The sequence below is a fragment of the Canis lupus genome, chromosome 23, assembly GCF_011100685.1.
Source record: "Canis lupus familiaris isolate Mischka breed German Shepherd chromosome 23, alternate assembly UU_Cfam_GSD_1.0, whole genome shotgun sequence".
NCBI lineage: Eukaryota > Metazoa > Chordata > Mammalia > Carnivora > Canidae > Canis > Canis lupus.
The window spans coordinates 33399665-33417359 of NC_049244.1; the positions used below are offsets into that span (position 1 = coordinate 33399665).

Genomic DNA, 17695 nt, shown 5'->3' on the forward strand with positions numbered 1-17695 from the left:
GATAATCATAGGGGAAAAGAGGAAAAAAATAAAACAAGAGGAAATCAGAGAGGGAGACAAACCGTAAAAGACTCTTAATCATAGGAACAAACTGAAGTTTTCTGGAGGGAAAGGGTGGGGGTACAGGGTGACTGGGTGATGGATATGAAGTAGGGCGCATGATGTAATGAGCACTGGGTATTACAGAAGACTGATGAATCACTGACCTCTATCAATATAATACATTGTATGTTAATTAGTTGCATCTAAATAAAATTTTTTAAAAAAGGAAAATCAAAACAAAACAAAACATTAGACTGGACCTGGCATTAGCATAAGAACAATCTTTAAATTAAATACCTTTAGTTTTTTGGAAAAAAAAAGTCCTTCCATGTCTTCCTATAACTTAGAACAAACTAAATAAATCTACTTACAAATTAAAATGTTCTACATTATCTGGGTTCTGCCTCTATTTCATCTGTGCCACTGGTTCACTGTATTCCAGCTATTGCAGCTCCTGGAACATAACAGTATCATTCATGCTTCATATCCTTTGCAGTCGCTATCTACCTAGATAGCTCTTTAGACACTTTCTACGCCTAGCTTCCTCATTCTTCAGATTCTTGGTGCTCATATGTGGCTTCCTCAGAGAATCTTCCTTTAAGGATTCAATCTAAAGACAGACCCTCTCCTTTCTTATCATTATCATCCATCCCACTTATTAATTCTTGAAATTATTCTGTTTACTTGGTTTTGATCTGCCTCCCAATGAGAAACAGTGAGCTGACCTTATTTAAGACTGAACCCTTAGTGTTTAGTGTGAACAGTCAGCATACAGAAGGTGATCAATACATATTTTTAAATCATAAATAAATTAACGATTCCTTGCTTTGAAGAATTCCACTTATCTGTATTTACTTTATATAGTACTGGATCACAGAAATGACCACAGAAAATTACCTACATTAAATTTTAGGGATTTTCTTTTTCATAGATGCAGAAGCAGAGACTCACATAAATTAAATGGCTTACTTATGGTTTTGTTGCCTGGTTACCTATTACCAAGGCCCTAATATTATACTAAAAATTTACTCAGTAATTTGATTTTGCTATAGCATACACACAATCACCACTACCACCACCACCAGCAAAACCCTGTCCCTTTAAAACACTGAGGCAGTTTTTACGTTGCTACTGGTTAATAAGTCTTTGACAAGGTGTTTCCCCCAGTTTTAGACCTGTTTCCAACTGCTAACTGAACTTTATCCACTGGAATATCTATCATTTTCCACCTACATAAAATATAACTTAATTTCTAATCAAGTCTCAAAAATAAGTCAGTTACTGGCAGCATTTTGTTATGATAAAATTCAGCAAAATAACAGCACAGAAAATTGCTTTAGATGCCTTTCCATGCCAGAGCTAACACGTGGCACAACATGCATATGAACAAATGTGTGAAAAAAGCTGAGTCACAATACAAATACAGTTCTGTACTTGTTATTCTTAATTTTCTCAGTCTTACTTCCCCAGGTTCAATCATATCCTAAAACTATGGTTCACTTAAGAACTTTTTCCCATTTTATTTTATTTTTTTTTCTTTTTCCCATTTTAGAACTCACTTTTCTAGCTAAGATCAAACCAACCAAACCAAATTAAACCAAACCAAATTAACTTCTTCACTGAAGTTAAACCCAATGCCAACTAAATTTGAATCATAACAAAATACCTAATAGTACATAGTTATATCAATAAGGTAAAACCCATGCAAAACACCTTGACAAGACAGACTTAGTAATTACTATTTACTAAGTAATACTAAATAAGTAATACTAAATAGTATTACTATTTACTGTCTGGTACATCTTATTTAAATGAGTAAAAAGTTAACAATACCAAAGCATAGCACTTTGGCTCTTCTACCCTTAATTTATATCCCTTGCCTCCATTCTCCTCCTTGGACATATCCTTTATACAGCATGGGATGACAAAAAAAAAAAAAAAAAAAAAGGCATGGAATCATGACAACAAGCTCTAACTTGCTCTGATAATATGCTGATTCTATGGTGACAGTCAATGGTAAAAAAAATGAATGGAATGTACTACTAAACACTATGCCAGACACTTTGCTCAAGTGTTGAGTGGGCTGTTGTGATCAGAAGGAGAACTGATTTTATTAGAGAAAATATTAAGATTCATTAGAAATAGAATGCATAAAGTCAGTGAACCTAGCAGTGAATATGTGTAAGTAAAATAAGGAGAAAATGTAGAATGTGTGTTCATATTTCTGTGATCACAAAAGTAAAAGAGATTTGGAGTAATGTTGCGAGTTTGACCTAGTGAGCAGGAGGCCCCATCAATTTAGTAATAGAGCCATTTTCTTATCAAGGATATCCAGAGGGAAAAAACACATGCAAGTAAAGTAAAGTGGGGTCAAATATACTCTAATAATCTCAACCTTAAAAGAAAGTCTGGGAAATTTTAGGGAAGAATTTGTGTTACAGATTAAGAATGAGGTTATCAGGCAAATATTTTGAGTTTAAAGGAGGCAATTTGGGCCCCTTTACTGGAGTATATTTGTGTATGACGCATACCTGTTGTTTCTGTCATTGAATTTGTCAAAGCCGGAGTAGATAATACCAATTAGCATCACTGCTTGGAAAGAACATTGGGGGATGATCCCTCTCCTATAGTGACCTGTTTGGTCCACTGCACTTGATGACTCATTTTTGTTCTTATATCCCAGAGGGTTGAATCACACAGAAAAATAGGTGAAACAGAAGAAGGAATCAACAGTATTTTACTTAATCTTTACAAAATCTAAGTAAGATATATAAGGAAAATAACCTTTATATTATAAAGAAAAGGAAGCTAAAGATCAGAAAAATGAGAATAGTATTCACAAAGAATAGAGAGTTAAAAGTCTGAACGTATTTCTTCTGATTCTTAAGTCCAGGTTTAGTTCACAAGTGTTGCTTACATCAAAGTATCATCTATATTACAGGTTTGTTGTATGGATTAAGTGAAATACAAGTTCTTCAAAGTACTACTATGTGTTAGTTTGAAAAACAAACCATTTAGGAAAAAGCATTTCTAGTTTTAAGAAACTAATTTTCAAAAAAAAAAGAAACTAATTTTCACATAAACTTTTAGAATTAGAATATAACTATTTTATTAAATATACATATCCATTTTGCTGCTCATGTTATTATGTAACATGTAATAAGATACATACTTCAGAAATTATCATATAACAATTATTTCTCCCAATTTCTTGAAGCTCAGTAAATAAATTTTTTAATTTTCTGGTTTTAATAATTAAGAAAATATAACAAAAGGGGATGGTTATGGTCTATTAAGTCCTTGAGTGTCAAAGGCTTTCCCAAGTTCACACATAAATATAACAACATTCTGGGTGCATATTATTTTTTACGTTAAGTACATCAGTATTTTGTGTCTCAAATCGGCATAAAGAAAACTTTTTTTGTCATTACATAACACATAGATTTTTAAGAATTTGTGCAGCTGGTAGCATTCCTCATCTAAAAAGATGTAATAGACTCTAAAGATATCCTTACTTATTTCAGGAAACAAACTATTCTCTTTGCAAAAAGACACACAGCATGTTTACATGTATTTAATGTTAAGGAGTGACCTATACAGAATGGTGTGTTTATGGGAACCCCAATCAATATGTAAAAAGCAACTTGTCAAAATACTATACCTTCCTCTCCTTGAACAGGTTCTTCTAAAAGCAACTCTGTCATACATTCCCAATCTTTCAATAGTTCTTGAGAGCTCTCCCACAAACTGTCCACCAAGTAGGCTGCATGTTCGTGTAACTAAAAATAACAAATCAATTATGATTAAAGAATATTTACTGAAGAAATTACTAATATGTCAATTTAATAAACCATTTTCCTTATAAATGAAATGGCTTGGTCACAACATTTAAAAGAGCCACTTAGAAAAGAATAAATATATTTGTATGCCATTGTAAATAATGGGGATGTAATACATAAACTTGATAAATTTTTTTTTTTTTGCAGTAGCAATGTTAAGGATCTCCTAGTCCAATGACATCATTTATAGATGTGGAAAATGAGAATATAACTAGTTAACAAAATTCCCGAAATTACAAATTAGATCAAGGTCACTTTTCATTATTCTTGGTTTGTTTCTATAATTAGCTTTTTTAATTTTTTTAAAGGAAATCAATTCCTTTCTCCCAGAATTCCTTTGAAAATTTGGTACCAGTATTACTTACTTTACATCTCTGTCATCTTGGTCAAGGTCAAGATGTTAAGTTACTCTATTTCTTCTTTTTTGTATTCTCATTTCCATTTAACTCACTGTGTTCCCTATCTTACCCCATATCAACTTTTTGCTGCTCATTACTCTTGCCAATTTCTTTGGCTCATGTTCCTTATCAAACACTTCACACCAAACTCTCTAACACTTGTTAGTTATTACATCATGAAGAATATTATACAAAAAACTTTTCAGAGAAAGTAAATAGAGATGTTGGTACTGTTTTAGTTTCTGAATCAACTAAGTTCTCCACCTTTATATAAAAGTTCTTCTACCTTCGAGGCTTATGACATCTAGATAAACCAGTTTCTAGATTAGTGTTTTTCAAACTATACGTTTCAATCTATTCATTGGTTGTTAAAATAACAATGCATTGAGACCAACGTTTAAAAAAAAGTATATAGCACATAGAAAGTTAAGTACTATTTCATACAACTCTTATTTCAGTTACATGTGCTTATACTTGTGAGAGAAAACACTTTTTGCATCATGAATAGTGGCCCCAAATAAAAGTCTCCTTTCTAGATCTACTGGTTGTTTATCTACTGGCATATTTGATAAGTGAGTTGGTTTTCTTCTTCATTCCTGATTCTATCATTAATTCTTCTATGTGCATTTTGATGATATTTAAAGTTCTGCTTCATCTGCACTCCTAATTCTATGCTTCATTGCATTTTAAATCTTACATTCTAGCTCCTCAAATGTCTCAGGAAAACCACACATACAAGCATATGCACACATAGAGTTTTCCAGTGATTTTCTCCAGAGTAGAAAAGGTTATTAGCATCTCTGCTTAGAAAGAACACAAGCAAAGATTTATAGCAAGATACATTCAAACTTTCCAGATTTACATATCCTACGAAACTACTGTTCTCAGGTCATCAGTAACATCATTCCAACAATGATAGCTACAAGTGATGTACGACCTGGTTTCAAAAATGCAAATTAACAGCAGAAAACAGAAAAACAAATAGTTTCAAAGTTGTAGCTATTAAAACCTATGTTGGAATGGAGTTATTATTTAATGGGTATAGAGTTTCAGTTCAGGAAGGTTTTTAAAGTTCTTGAGTTGGATGGCATTGAAATTTGCATAGTTATGTGATTGTATTTAAGCCAATGAACTGTATACCTCAAAATAGTTAAAATAACTGATTTTGTCATGTCTATTTCACCACAATTAAATTAGCCCCTATGTCAAATGTTAAATAAACTAGCTTTTATGCCTATGTGTACATGTTAAGTATACCTATAAAACAGGTAGAAAAAGGTTCACAATTATATTTTTGGTGGATTAGACTTATACATATAAAATATCTCTTCTCTGTTTCTCTTAATATTTTTGGTTCTCAATTCTGGTTTATCTTACATGATACTGTCTCCTCAGCTTTCTATAAACATCTGTGATCCCTAACACATTTATTTATTTCTCTTCATTTAATTTTACATTCCACTCCTACATTTTAAGAATAATTTTTAGGCATTTGCAGTAAGCTTCACAGCCATATTATGTAGGTTTAGTTTTAAGTTTTTTCAGATTTATTTGTTTGCCAATGTTACTCATATTCCTTGTTTTCCTTTTATGGTATTTTTTTATTTTGCTAGGAAACATCAAGTAGTATTTTCTATAAAGGGTACATGGTGGTAAACATTTTAACTGAATGTCTTTTGTTTAGTTCCTCCTCTCTAAGCTCTCTTTACAGAACTCCTACTAGATAATAAAACTTATTAATCTGTACTTCCTTTTAGTTTCCTTCTCACACTTCTTTTGTACTATCTTTTGGAAAAATCCCTTGGTTTTTAATCTACAACCAATCTTTGGTTGTGTTCAGGCCATTTAATGATCTGCTTCACTCCTAAATTTTGGAAATCATGTTTCTAATTTCTATGAATGCCCTTCCTCTTTCATAATGGCTTCTTACATCTGGGGGAATAAAAAATTTTCACTGATGTTGGATTTTGTGCTTCAAGTTTTAGTGATTCTTGGTTGTTAGTTCATATAATGTTAATATTCTAGATTCAAGAATACTGGTAATGCTAATCCTGATTGCAAGGCCCTGGGTTCCTGGGCTATGCAGGGAAGTGGAAAGAGGGAAATCTATAATCAGGCAGGCTTTTCCTTTTAACATGTAGGTATTCATGTCTTTTGAATGCCTAAGTTCCCTGTACCTCCTGGTGGCCATAAATTATCTGGGGCATTCATCAACTCCTCTGCTCCTCAGACCAATGTCTACATCCTAAATATGTTTCCAAAGGGAAGAATAAACTCAGCTAAAGACAGCCACTTACTTACCTGTAGCTTAATCCTTTTAGCAGCCTGTGCTGCTCAGATATTTGGTTTACTTCAGATTTCTACCAGAAAAATCTGAAAAATGTTCCTGCTATTTTTTTTTTTTTTTTTGCCTTGTATGGATGGTGCTATGGGTTAATTCTAATGGAATTAGAGTTAATCATTTACTTTACAACTTTGACAAATTATCCACAGTTCTCTTTCATTTTGACTTATTCCAGCCTAGGGTTTTTAGGTGAATGAGTTATTGGCACAATTCAAGGCTTTAAGTAGTATAATTTCATGATCATTGGCATTTTTAAAGATGACTTCTGTATGCCTTGAACCAAGGCATATTAAAAATCAGGCATGTTGTCATTTTTCCAGAAATTTTTTGTATGTGATAGCCAATGTTTTCAATGGAGATGCTAATTTCTTTGACAATTTCTTCATCTCTTTGATTAGTTAAGGTGGTAGCTTAGTAGACTCCATTATGTTAATACCAGTAACCAGTTTTTTCAAACTCAATGCTTATACCAGAAGGACATGATTATGTGTTGGTCCATTTTCTGATTATGAGTTTCAAATTCACCAGTATGAGCAACAACAATCAATATTAACAAGGTCAGTCAAGACATGAGCTTGACATAATGTTTATAATACAGTCTTTCTGTCTTGGGGCATATGTGATGACCACATAACTTGCTAGTCTCAAATCTCTACAAGAATATCATGTGAATCCATGTTTCAGAAAAAAAAAATTCTAACATGGCTAAAAAGAGTAAAAGGTAATAAGCATCTTTCAGAAACTTTATACCAATGACCTTCTATTGGTAGTGAAAGATAAAGCTATTGGAAGGAAGGCCCTGAAACATTCTCAATGGCTACAGAAAATCCTGGAATACCTGGAACACTAATAATGAAACAAAAATAAATTTTCTAAGAATAGTTTTTGGTATCATGATTTCATAAAAACAGCATGAAAATCAAGTATCTGCAAGCATTCTTCAGGAATTAGATCGAAAAAAAAAGGTAACCCAATAGATAGTCACTGTAAAATAGATAAAGTTACATTTAAATTTATTTACAAATTTCATATAAAGTTATATGTAACATTATATTTATATCTAGGTGGATTTTACTCTGCTGTATCTGAATGTAATTTATTTTATAGGGTCTCTCCTAAACTTGTATGTAAGGTAAATTAAGCTCATTTTCCTAGAGACTTTAATTACAATTTTCTGGGTACATTCTGATTCATCTTTAACTGGTTTCAAAGTTACTCGTAATATTTTACCTGTTTTTTCTACCTATTGACCTCTTCGTCAAGTAGTTAAATACACTAACAGACTTGACTGCATAATAGAACCTTACTTGATTTTTATGAAAAATTATTTATAATGCAAATAATCACCCTAAGATACTAAGCTTAAAATTCTAAATACTTCTATACTAGGTTTTATTCTCTGCTAAGACAGAGCCAGTTATTGGTGAATTTTGAAGAACATATGAAAGTAAAGGCGAAAAAAGTTATCATTCATATACTATCATTAATGAGCATTATGGGGAGATTTCCTGGATATGTTAATAATGTCTGTTAATCTTCCATCTTAAATGACTATTTTTTTTTAAAATTTATTTATGATAGTCACAGAGAGAGAGAGGCAGAGACATAGGCAGAGGGAGAAGCAGGCTCCATGCACCGGGAGCCCGATGTGGGATTAGATCCCGGGTCTCCAGGATCGCGCCCTGGGCCAAAGGCAGGTGCTAAACCACTGCGCCACCCAGGGATCCCTTAAATGACTATTATAATTAACTCTATCACTTCATATGCCTAGAAGGAAGGTGATCATACTTCTTTATCATCAGCAATGTTTTGGGTTATGCTTATTGCTTTGGAATAATTATTAATAATATCTTTGTCACTCTGAAAAGCATCAGTTTATACAGTAAGTTCTATGGTCACATTAGATATAGGGAAATCTAGGCTCACCACATTCAAATACTATTTATCTTACCAATTGTCACACATTGAAACCACACAAGGCATTTTATCACTGAAATCAATGACTGCTATAAAGATTGTGATGGCTTTAAAATGTTATTTTGGCATAAAAAGGAAAGAAAATTAACTAGTTTAGATATATATCTTAATCTCCATTATTTTACCTATAATTCATATATAAAAGAGAGAAACTATATATCTTAATCTCCATTATTTTACCTGTAATTCATATATAAAAGAGAGAAACTACTCTATTGACTATAAACCTCTTTTGCTACAGTATTTCAGAATTCTATCACTAAAATGTTGTTCTTAACGTCCAGTAAAACAAAGAAAGAAAGATGGATAATCACTTCAGTTAATCCTAGTTAACTGACTGGTAATTTATCTATAAAGCTATACTTATTCTACATTATGACTTCTAAAGTTTCTTGCAATTCAACTTTTTTTTTATGAGTCTATTTACTAAACTATTACTAACATGTGCTATAATAAAGAGGAATTCAGAGTAGGACACAAACAGAATCCCACCATAAGAATATGGCTTTAACAAGCATTCAGCTCTTGGTGTACACTAGTTTTACAGGATAAGAAAAGAGATTTTAACCAAAAATGCTTATTGTGAAATGCTGGTGACTATAAAGAGCAATATTACTATGAATTAACTAAAACCTTTTAAACATGACTTGTAATTGCTTCTGCAGCTGACATGAATGCTATAGAGGGGAACTGGGAAATATATTTTAATATTCTTGTAACACTTTAGTAGATAGCAGCAAACACAAGAATATAGTAATATCACCTGCAAACAGAGTGGCAATACACATTACAAATTACTGCTTTAATTAAAAGATGAAACTGTGTAAAACTAAGTCCTTATGCCTTTTAATATACCAAAAAGAAAAGTCCTCGGGCTTTCAGAGACCCAAAAAGTTTTCTTTCAATGAACAATTTCAATTAGTTTAGATCGCCATATTCCTTAAACTTTTCAACAATCTAAATATTATTTGAATGTCTCATCTCTATCAATTTTTGAAAGTATTGTTGCTATTAAAGTAAAATTTTCATACAGGATTTGACTTTGCATAATACTTTTAATCCTGGTTCCTTTAAAATCTAAGGGGCTAAAGATAGAAGTTGAAATGGTCTATCACAGTATATTTACTGAGTATTTAGTGTTTTATCTTAAACCTCACAAGCATTTTGAATTTTATTCCATAATAATCCATACTTACTTTTTAAGAAAATAATGTTTTAAACCCTTACAACATAAAGTATGGTCGGTCCCTGGGCCAGGGCAGACATAAATACATAAATACACATCTAAGAGCATTTAAAATGCAGCCTCTCTGACCACATCCCAGAAGTACTGAATTAAAATTTGCATGTTATTTAACAAGATCCTCATGTAATCGATACATATTTAAAAATACTATTCCTAAACACATCCTCTACTCAAATGCAACTCCCCAGACAGTTTTGTTCCTGACTTTATTCGTTTTGTTCTTTTCAATTTGCTTAAAAAATAAAGGTGACTCTTTTGCCCTGCTTCGTCCAAACTTCACTTATTCTACTGACACAGCTCCTAATTCTCTGATCTCAATTTTCATATAAGCTGCCTGTTTGTCTATTTCTCATACCTCTAGCACTTTCAAATTTGAGCAGTCAGAATTTTGAAGTTTCTTACCTTCTTGGACATTCTAGCACAAACTAAAAATATTTTTCTGGGTAAAATTAAGGGTCCGAGATCTCTAGATTTTTTCTGGGCAAACCAAAGTTCACTTGTACAAGCAGATTCTGATAGATACTATATTATGAATGTTAACTGAAAAATTATTTAAGTGATAACTAACACCAAGATGTCATATGGAAATATTACTAATGGAGATTGTACATCTATTAATTAAACATTTAAATTCATATTTTATTTCTCCTTAAGAAATGTAATTTTCAAACAAGTCAGAACTAATGGTTTTAACTGCTTGACAAATTTTACAAGCTCTTTATGTAATTTAAAAGTTATCAACAAAAATTCAAGAAAAATAAAAAGCAACAATTATGTAGTATTATGATATTCTAAGTTTAAAAATTGCTAGCCTATATTCAGTGTTGAACTACACCTGCATATATACTCCCATAAAAGGCAGAATACAGATTCTATAATCAGATAGACATGCAGTCAGTTTTGTGAGAAACAGGCTTATTTTCATAGGATTTAAAAATAATCAATTACAATGAATTAAATGACACTTTTATTTAAAATGTAATCTAACACAAAAAAATAAAATAAGGACTTATGTTAAAATTTACCTCACTTTCAAGAAAGAAAAGAACCAGCATCCTAATAAGGTTCCCATTTGGACTATTCCTTCCTCTCCTCTTTGCTAATGCTTCTTCTGCTTGTGGGTCATGTCTGCTAAACAGCCTACAAATTAAGTAAAACAAGAGCATTATGAATTGGCATGGATATCAATTTTAGTCTTTTCCTTCATTGTACAAATTATTTTAGTGTTTAAAAAAACAGTATCAGATATCAGCTTACTGATTTATTTCAAACCATGTGACTGATGCTTTTATAGGTTAAAAAATTATTGGATCTAAAAAATTTTGCATAATTCAATCATATACACAGTGTAAAAGGAGGCTTTTTGACTAATCAATGTTTAAGTATTTACAAAGAATATAAACTATTTTCATCCTATGTGATAAACATTAGAATATATATAATTTTAAAGAGTTCTATTTTCTCTTAAATATTCAGAATGAATTAAAGAATTTAACTATATGTTCTATCAACAATTATAAAAATTCATTCTTTTAATGATTACTTCTAACATTTTCAGCTTATTACCTAAAATCAGTACTCACTAATCAGTACAGAATAAAATGACATAAACACTATATTATTAAAAATATCACTTAATGATAAAACTTCTAAATTATGATGAAGACATGATTCAGAAATTTTAACTTGCTAAGATTTATTCTAAAATATTTTAAGGAATGCTCTAGGTGCTTTATTTCCAGGTATTGCTCTGGGAAAATGGGATGTAACAGTGGACAAAGACAAAATCCCTATTCTCACTGAGCTCTCACTCTAACAGAAATAAATAGTAGATAAATATATACTATCTTGAGTGTTATAAGGAAAAACAAGTAGGAATAGGAATATAGTGTGTGTTGGTTTAGATATGGAAATTACAGTAAGCCTTTCAGATGAGAGGCTAAATAAATGAATAAAGAATAATTTCATATGACATAAAAATAAGCTGATCTCAAGCAGAAAATGAATACAGAAAAGTGGAGTATTTTGGGGGTAGGGGAAATTATATGGCAAGAGGAGAAGATGAGAACATTACTTTGAAGCTACATCAGTATAGCTACTGGACTGGTTTAAGAGAAAATTCTGTTTACTTAGATAGCTTTCAGAGGAAGGAACAAATGGAAAAAAATAAGTGTCCTTTATAACTGAAATGTACAAAACTGGATAATCATACTTACTATATATAAATGTAAGGTACTTAGGAATCAGCCTAAGTTTTCTAAAACTAAACTGTAGATTTTTGATGACTATTAAAATACTCATTTCAGATATATTTTACTATTTTACAGACGTGTGATTGAGCTTGTGTACAGCATATAAATTATACTACAAAGCAGACAACATCTGTATGTGCACCCTTGCATGTTTTTCTTTTAAACTTAATCACAGAACTCCTGAAGCTATTCCAAAACTTACTTGTTAAGATTTTAAAACATGACAATATTAAATGATAGGGGAATGCTCAAAGACATAATTAGGCTTCAAAAGTTCTCAAACTGTGAATCTCCTGGGCAAGGGCATTAAAACAAGCTTATGGAGTGAACCTTCCATTTGAATAGAAATTTATTTCATTTTCACAAAGAAATAAAGGCGTATATTTGTGGATTTTTATGTAAAACATTCCAATTTTAAACTTGCTGAGCAAGTATCTCAAACTTAGAAAAATACAATGTAGATAAAATAAGATATATCCAAGGGTCTTTCTGACCTGACCCCAGTGCTGCCAGTTTATGGCCCCCATTCTATACAAAATCACTCTATGTAATCTTTTTCATTGAAACTATAAAAGTAATAAATTCTAAAAACACAAAGCTTTTTGAAAAGTTAAGTAAAAAACAGAGACTAACTAGAATATAACAGTCCTGGAAAAGGAAAAGACTACAATACACCCTTGATATTTGTGACAGTCAACAACTCCAGATAAATATGGAAACAACACTATTCTATTAGCCACAGATGTCAGAATCAGTGGAAAAGTCAATATATTACTTTAAGAGTCATGCCTGAAAAGTTTGACTTTCTCCCTTACTTTCATTACTAGCATGCACTCACTAGTAATAAAGGTAGCCAGCTTCCTTTATTTTTTAAAATATTTTATTTATTTATTCATGAGAGACAGAGGCAGAGACATAGGCAGAGAGAGAGATGCAAGCTCCCTATGGGGAGCCTGATTTGGGACTCGATCCCAGGACCCCAGGATCACGCCCTGAGCCAAAGGCAGACACTCAACTACTGAGCCACCCAGGTGCCCCAGTCAACTTTCTTTTTAAAGAGATTTTTCACACAGAATCAACATTTCCTACATTGAAAGGTACCACACCAAGTAGAGAACAGTTTGTTGCTGCAGCATGGAGATGCAGATGCTGAATGGAGGGCCAGGCCATTATTAAAGTTAATCACCCATGTACAACCATTATGCTCAATGCATGATTTATGTCTGTGCTGAATAATAATCACAAATTACTACATGTAGTAGACTTCTAGATTCACCTGCCTACAATTAAAGTCACTAAGTTAAATCTATCAACAAAAAAAAAGTAAATCCCCCCAGATGTTTAAACTTTAAGAATGAATTAATTTAATAATAAATTATAGATCATACAAAAGATCAACATCAAAACGTATTTAATAGAATATTTAATTATATTCATAAACTCTCATTAACTCTATGCTTTGTCAAAAAAAAAGAGATGAGGTTTTGCTTTTTAATTAAACTGCAACAGTATATATAGCTTTCAGAATCACTATAGATTACTGCCTAAAACAATCCTCACTCCCCATAAAAAAACCATGAAAAGTTGGGAGGCATTTTGAAGGCGATTTTAGATTACTAATATTGAGAAGTTAATATGAGAACTAAGAATTTTAAAAAGGAAAAAAAATGGTGAAATGAAATACATTATCTGTGGAAACATCTATAAACTTCATGTACTTCCCCAATCTCCACTCACATCCTAGTTGAGAACCATCCTTTTAGATTTCAGGAAAAAGGAGTATGTCATAAAGGACATCGTTCTCAGGGATTTAATTTATGATGTGCACATAGACTAAAAGGATATTACAGCCCCCCAAATTTGAAGTGGCCACTTCTAACACTATTCTTACTATTACTCTCTTCTTCTAACTCTAAAACAACAACAAAACCAAAGTAGAACCTGGTTTCAAAGATAATTAACTCACTTTTTGTGAAGGAATTCTCCAGCTGCCACAGCAACAGGGCGATGTGCTGAGTACACCAAGTGGTAAACATTTTCACAGTCTTCATTGGAAAGAGCTTCTTCACTTCCACTGAAAAATTCACAAAGCAACATCTGAGCCAAAATAAATGTTTACTTTCAGTTCTATCTTTATTTACATTTTATAAAGTTCATTATAAAAGCTCAAGGCATATTGATTTTATTTTCATCTCTATTCAATCTTACTTTAGAAGTAACTTTCTCCAATTATAAAAGATTAATTATTATTTTTTTAATTTTTATTTATTTATGATAGTCACACACACAGAGAGAGAGAGAGGCAGAGACATAGTCAGAGGGAGAAGCAGGCCCCATGCACCGGGAGCCCGACGTGGGATTCGATTCCAGGTTTCCAGGATCGCACCCTGGGCCAAAGGCAGGCGCCAAACTGCTGCGCCACCCAGGGATCCCTAAAAGATTAATTATTATATAAAATTCAGGAAACCGATAAAATGTCCACATTTCTTCCCACACAAAGGACATCCATGGTACCCTGGGATCATATATATAGCCCAAATTAGCTCTATTTCTTTTAAGTGTACAAAACATTTTTGTTGATAGGCACTGGGAATATATCTGTTTCACAGTTAAATTATTATTATAGTAGATAAACTGCTCCTTATAGAATTGTCTTATTGATTTCTTAGCTCTATGCCCAATATGGGGCTTAAACTCAAAACACTCAAGATAAATAGTCACATATTCTACCAACTGGGGCAGTCATGAGCCCTGGACAAATCTGTTTTAAATTTTTAAAAATTTTTTTTGTTTTATTTTACCACTATACTTAGAATACCATTTAGTCTCTTTCTATATAAAGTGGATTCAGAGGTCACAATAATTCCTTTATACTAACACAAATTTCCCATCTTTCCACTCATGTATTCTTAAAGTTTGAGTCATTTCTTACTTTGTTAGAATGTGTTTTTAAGTTTCTTCCCCTCCAAAAGGAACATCTATTTCCTATTAACATGCTTATAAATGTCGGATATGATTAGAGATTAATAATATTAATAATAAGTAGATAAAGTGTAGAATTGTTGGGCTGTACAGGGCTTTTCATTCCTCAGAGTTCAATCCTAGAAATGTCTCAGAGGAGGAGGTTGAGGGATCTCTCAAATAAACATAAAATCAGAGTGACCTCTGCAGCAAAAGAAGACAGTTGCAGCATCACAGTATAAGGGACTATAGTTCTGAAGGAAAGGAACTGGATATCAAGGACTCTTTTTAAAAGAAAAGAGCATTTTTTAAAAGTACACTTTATTCCCCCTCTCAACACTGCTGGTTCTAATTCTGTGAAGCAAAAAAAAAGTAGCCAATATAGTGTGAGAAGGTATCAATAGGGTCTTACTGGAACCAAGAGGCATTGAGAAATTAATAACAAGTGTAGGCAGAATGGCTAGCTCACAACCTACACTGTCCCTGTAATTTCCCTTCCATATCCTGAAGGTCATGAGATTATCAAGACAGTTGTTTTTTTTTTTTTTTTTAAGATTTTATTTATTTATTTGAGAGAGAGAGAGTGAGCGAGAAAGAGAGCATGAGCACAGTGAGGGGTGAAGAGGGAGAGAGCCACAGATTCACTTTGCCTCAATCCCAAGATCTGAGCCAAAGGCAGATGCTTAGCCGACTGAGCTACTCCCTGAAGGAGACAGTTTTAAGACTACTGAAGAAGAATTACAAACTACAACCAGAGGCTTTCTGTCCTAAAGCAGAAGTGTTTTTGCCTATGCCCAATTCTTACCCCTAACAAATTATGAGGCACAAGACTAAGGTCTAAGTTTTATTCCTTCACCTAATTATACAACATCAGCTAAATTAGCTAATACCCCCAAGGAGAAAGCTAAACTCCTAAAGAAACAAAGTTTAACAAGATATTTCAGGAACTCAAACTTATAAGTGAAAAGAAAATAATCTATGCCAAAAGAAGAAAAAGAGAGATGGAACAAGATGTTACACCTGACTTTACCTGTTGTTTTGATAGAGATCACATAAGCCAAGAGAAATAAGGCCAGATCATTTCAAGTAAATGCTGTAAAACACTAGAAAGCTGGTTTTGTGATACTCAGCTCATTAGTCACCAAAAGAATATATAAATTAGGGGACTGAGCAATACAATGGATAGAGAGGATTTGTTTCAAGAGAAAAATGTTAGAGTACTGTGTAACTTTGAAACCTCCGCGAGCAAAACTAGAGCACGAACTTTCAGAGAACCGCTGTAAAAACTTTATAAACATCCCTTTTATGAGGAGGTTTAGGAAAAGTGCAGAGCTTAAAAAAATATAACTGTGAAAAGCTGACTGGAGCTACCCATGGTAATAAATTAAGAAGAGAAGTGGTAGAAGTGTATCATCCATAAATAGGCTGTGTTTTCTGTAGACCAGATATGGAACACTTTAAAAGAGCCAGTCTGAAAAATTTTAAAAGACTTTGTCCAACAAGACTACCTACAGGGCAAGCAATTACAATAGAGGAAACCTGAAGGTCAGGAGCTGAGACCCAAAGTAAACAGAGGAGGCACTGTCTACTCTGTGGAACTGAAGTCACAAATACCTAGAGTGGGGAGAGAACTCTGAGGAATCCACTTAATGAATCAGGAATATCTGACACAACTGGAGGGCCATAACTATACCCTCCTAAAGAAGACATGTTCTGCCCATATCTCCTCCAATGAAAATGTAGAAACGAACCTTAAAAACAGACTTTTGAAACAAGTCAAACCATTTTCTAAACTGTTATGAAAGTAGGATATTTTAGCCAACAAGATCTCAGATGATTTGAAAACACTCTTATAAATTAGCAGTAGAAATAATCTTGGAGAAGTCTATGAGATATTACTCTTACCTTGAAAAAAAGGAAAAAGAAATATCAAAGGAAAGCTTACTCCTCTCTGTATGAGCAAATATTAAAACATAATAAACAAGGACACACATGTGTATCATTAACAATAGAGATCTTAAACACCAGACAATTCTGACAAAACAGATGGGTAAGTGGAGAGTGTCAAGTATTTTTTTTGTTTGAGGGAAAGATACTTGCAAGTTTGTGAAATTTACAAGTAAACATTGACTAGGGGGTCAAATATTTTTAAAAAGACTTGAAAAGGAAAAACTTCAAAGGTATAGTAATTTAAATTCAAAGTAATGAATATAAATACATAACTATATATACAATTAGGGTTTTTAAAAAAGATTTATTTATTTGAGAGAGAGCAAGAGTGCATGAGTGGAAGGAGGAGAAGGAGAGAGAATCTCAAGCAGACTGCTCGGAGTGTGGAGCCCAACATGGGGCCCAATCTCTCAATCCCTTGAGATCACAACCTCTCCAAGAGGCTGGGGATCCCTGCTCAGTGGCTTAGTGCCTGCCTTTGGCCCAGGGCATGATCCTGGAATCCCGGGATCGAGTCCCACATCGGGCTCCCTGCATGGAGTCTGCTTCTCCCTTTGCCTATGTCTCTGCCTCTCTCTCTATGCTTCTCATGAATAAATAAATAAAATCTTAAAGAAAAGAAAAGAAAGAAAAGAAAAGAAAGAAAAGAAAAGAAAAGAAAAGAAAAGAAAAGAAAAGAAAAGAAA

General features: G+C 32.7%; 1 protein-coding gene across 4 annotated transcripts in view; it reads right to left on the reverse strand.

Annotated features, from left to right (window-relative positions):
• Window positions 1–17695, reverse strand: part of STAG1 (stromal antigen 1) — a 393362-nt gene that overhangs the window by 90109 nt on the left and 285558 nt on the right. For all 4 annotated transcript variants that reach the window (XM_038570965.1, XM_038570961.1, XM_038570962.1 and 1 more), the window contains exons 13-15: window positions 14065–14172; window positions 10872–10986; window positions 3704–3821 (exon numbers count right to left, since the gene is read on the reverse strand). In XM_038570965.1, coding sequence (XP_038426893.1) covers window positions 3704–3821; window positions 10872–10986; window positions 14065–14172 — 341 coding nt within the window. The remainder of the gene's footprint in view (window positions 1–3703; window positions 3822–10871; window positions 10987–14064; window positions 14173–17695) is intronic.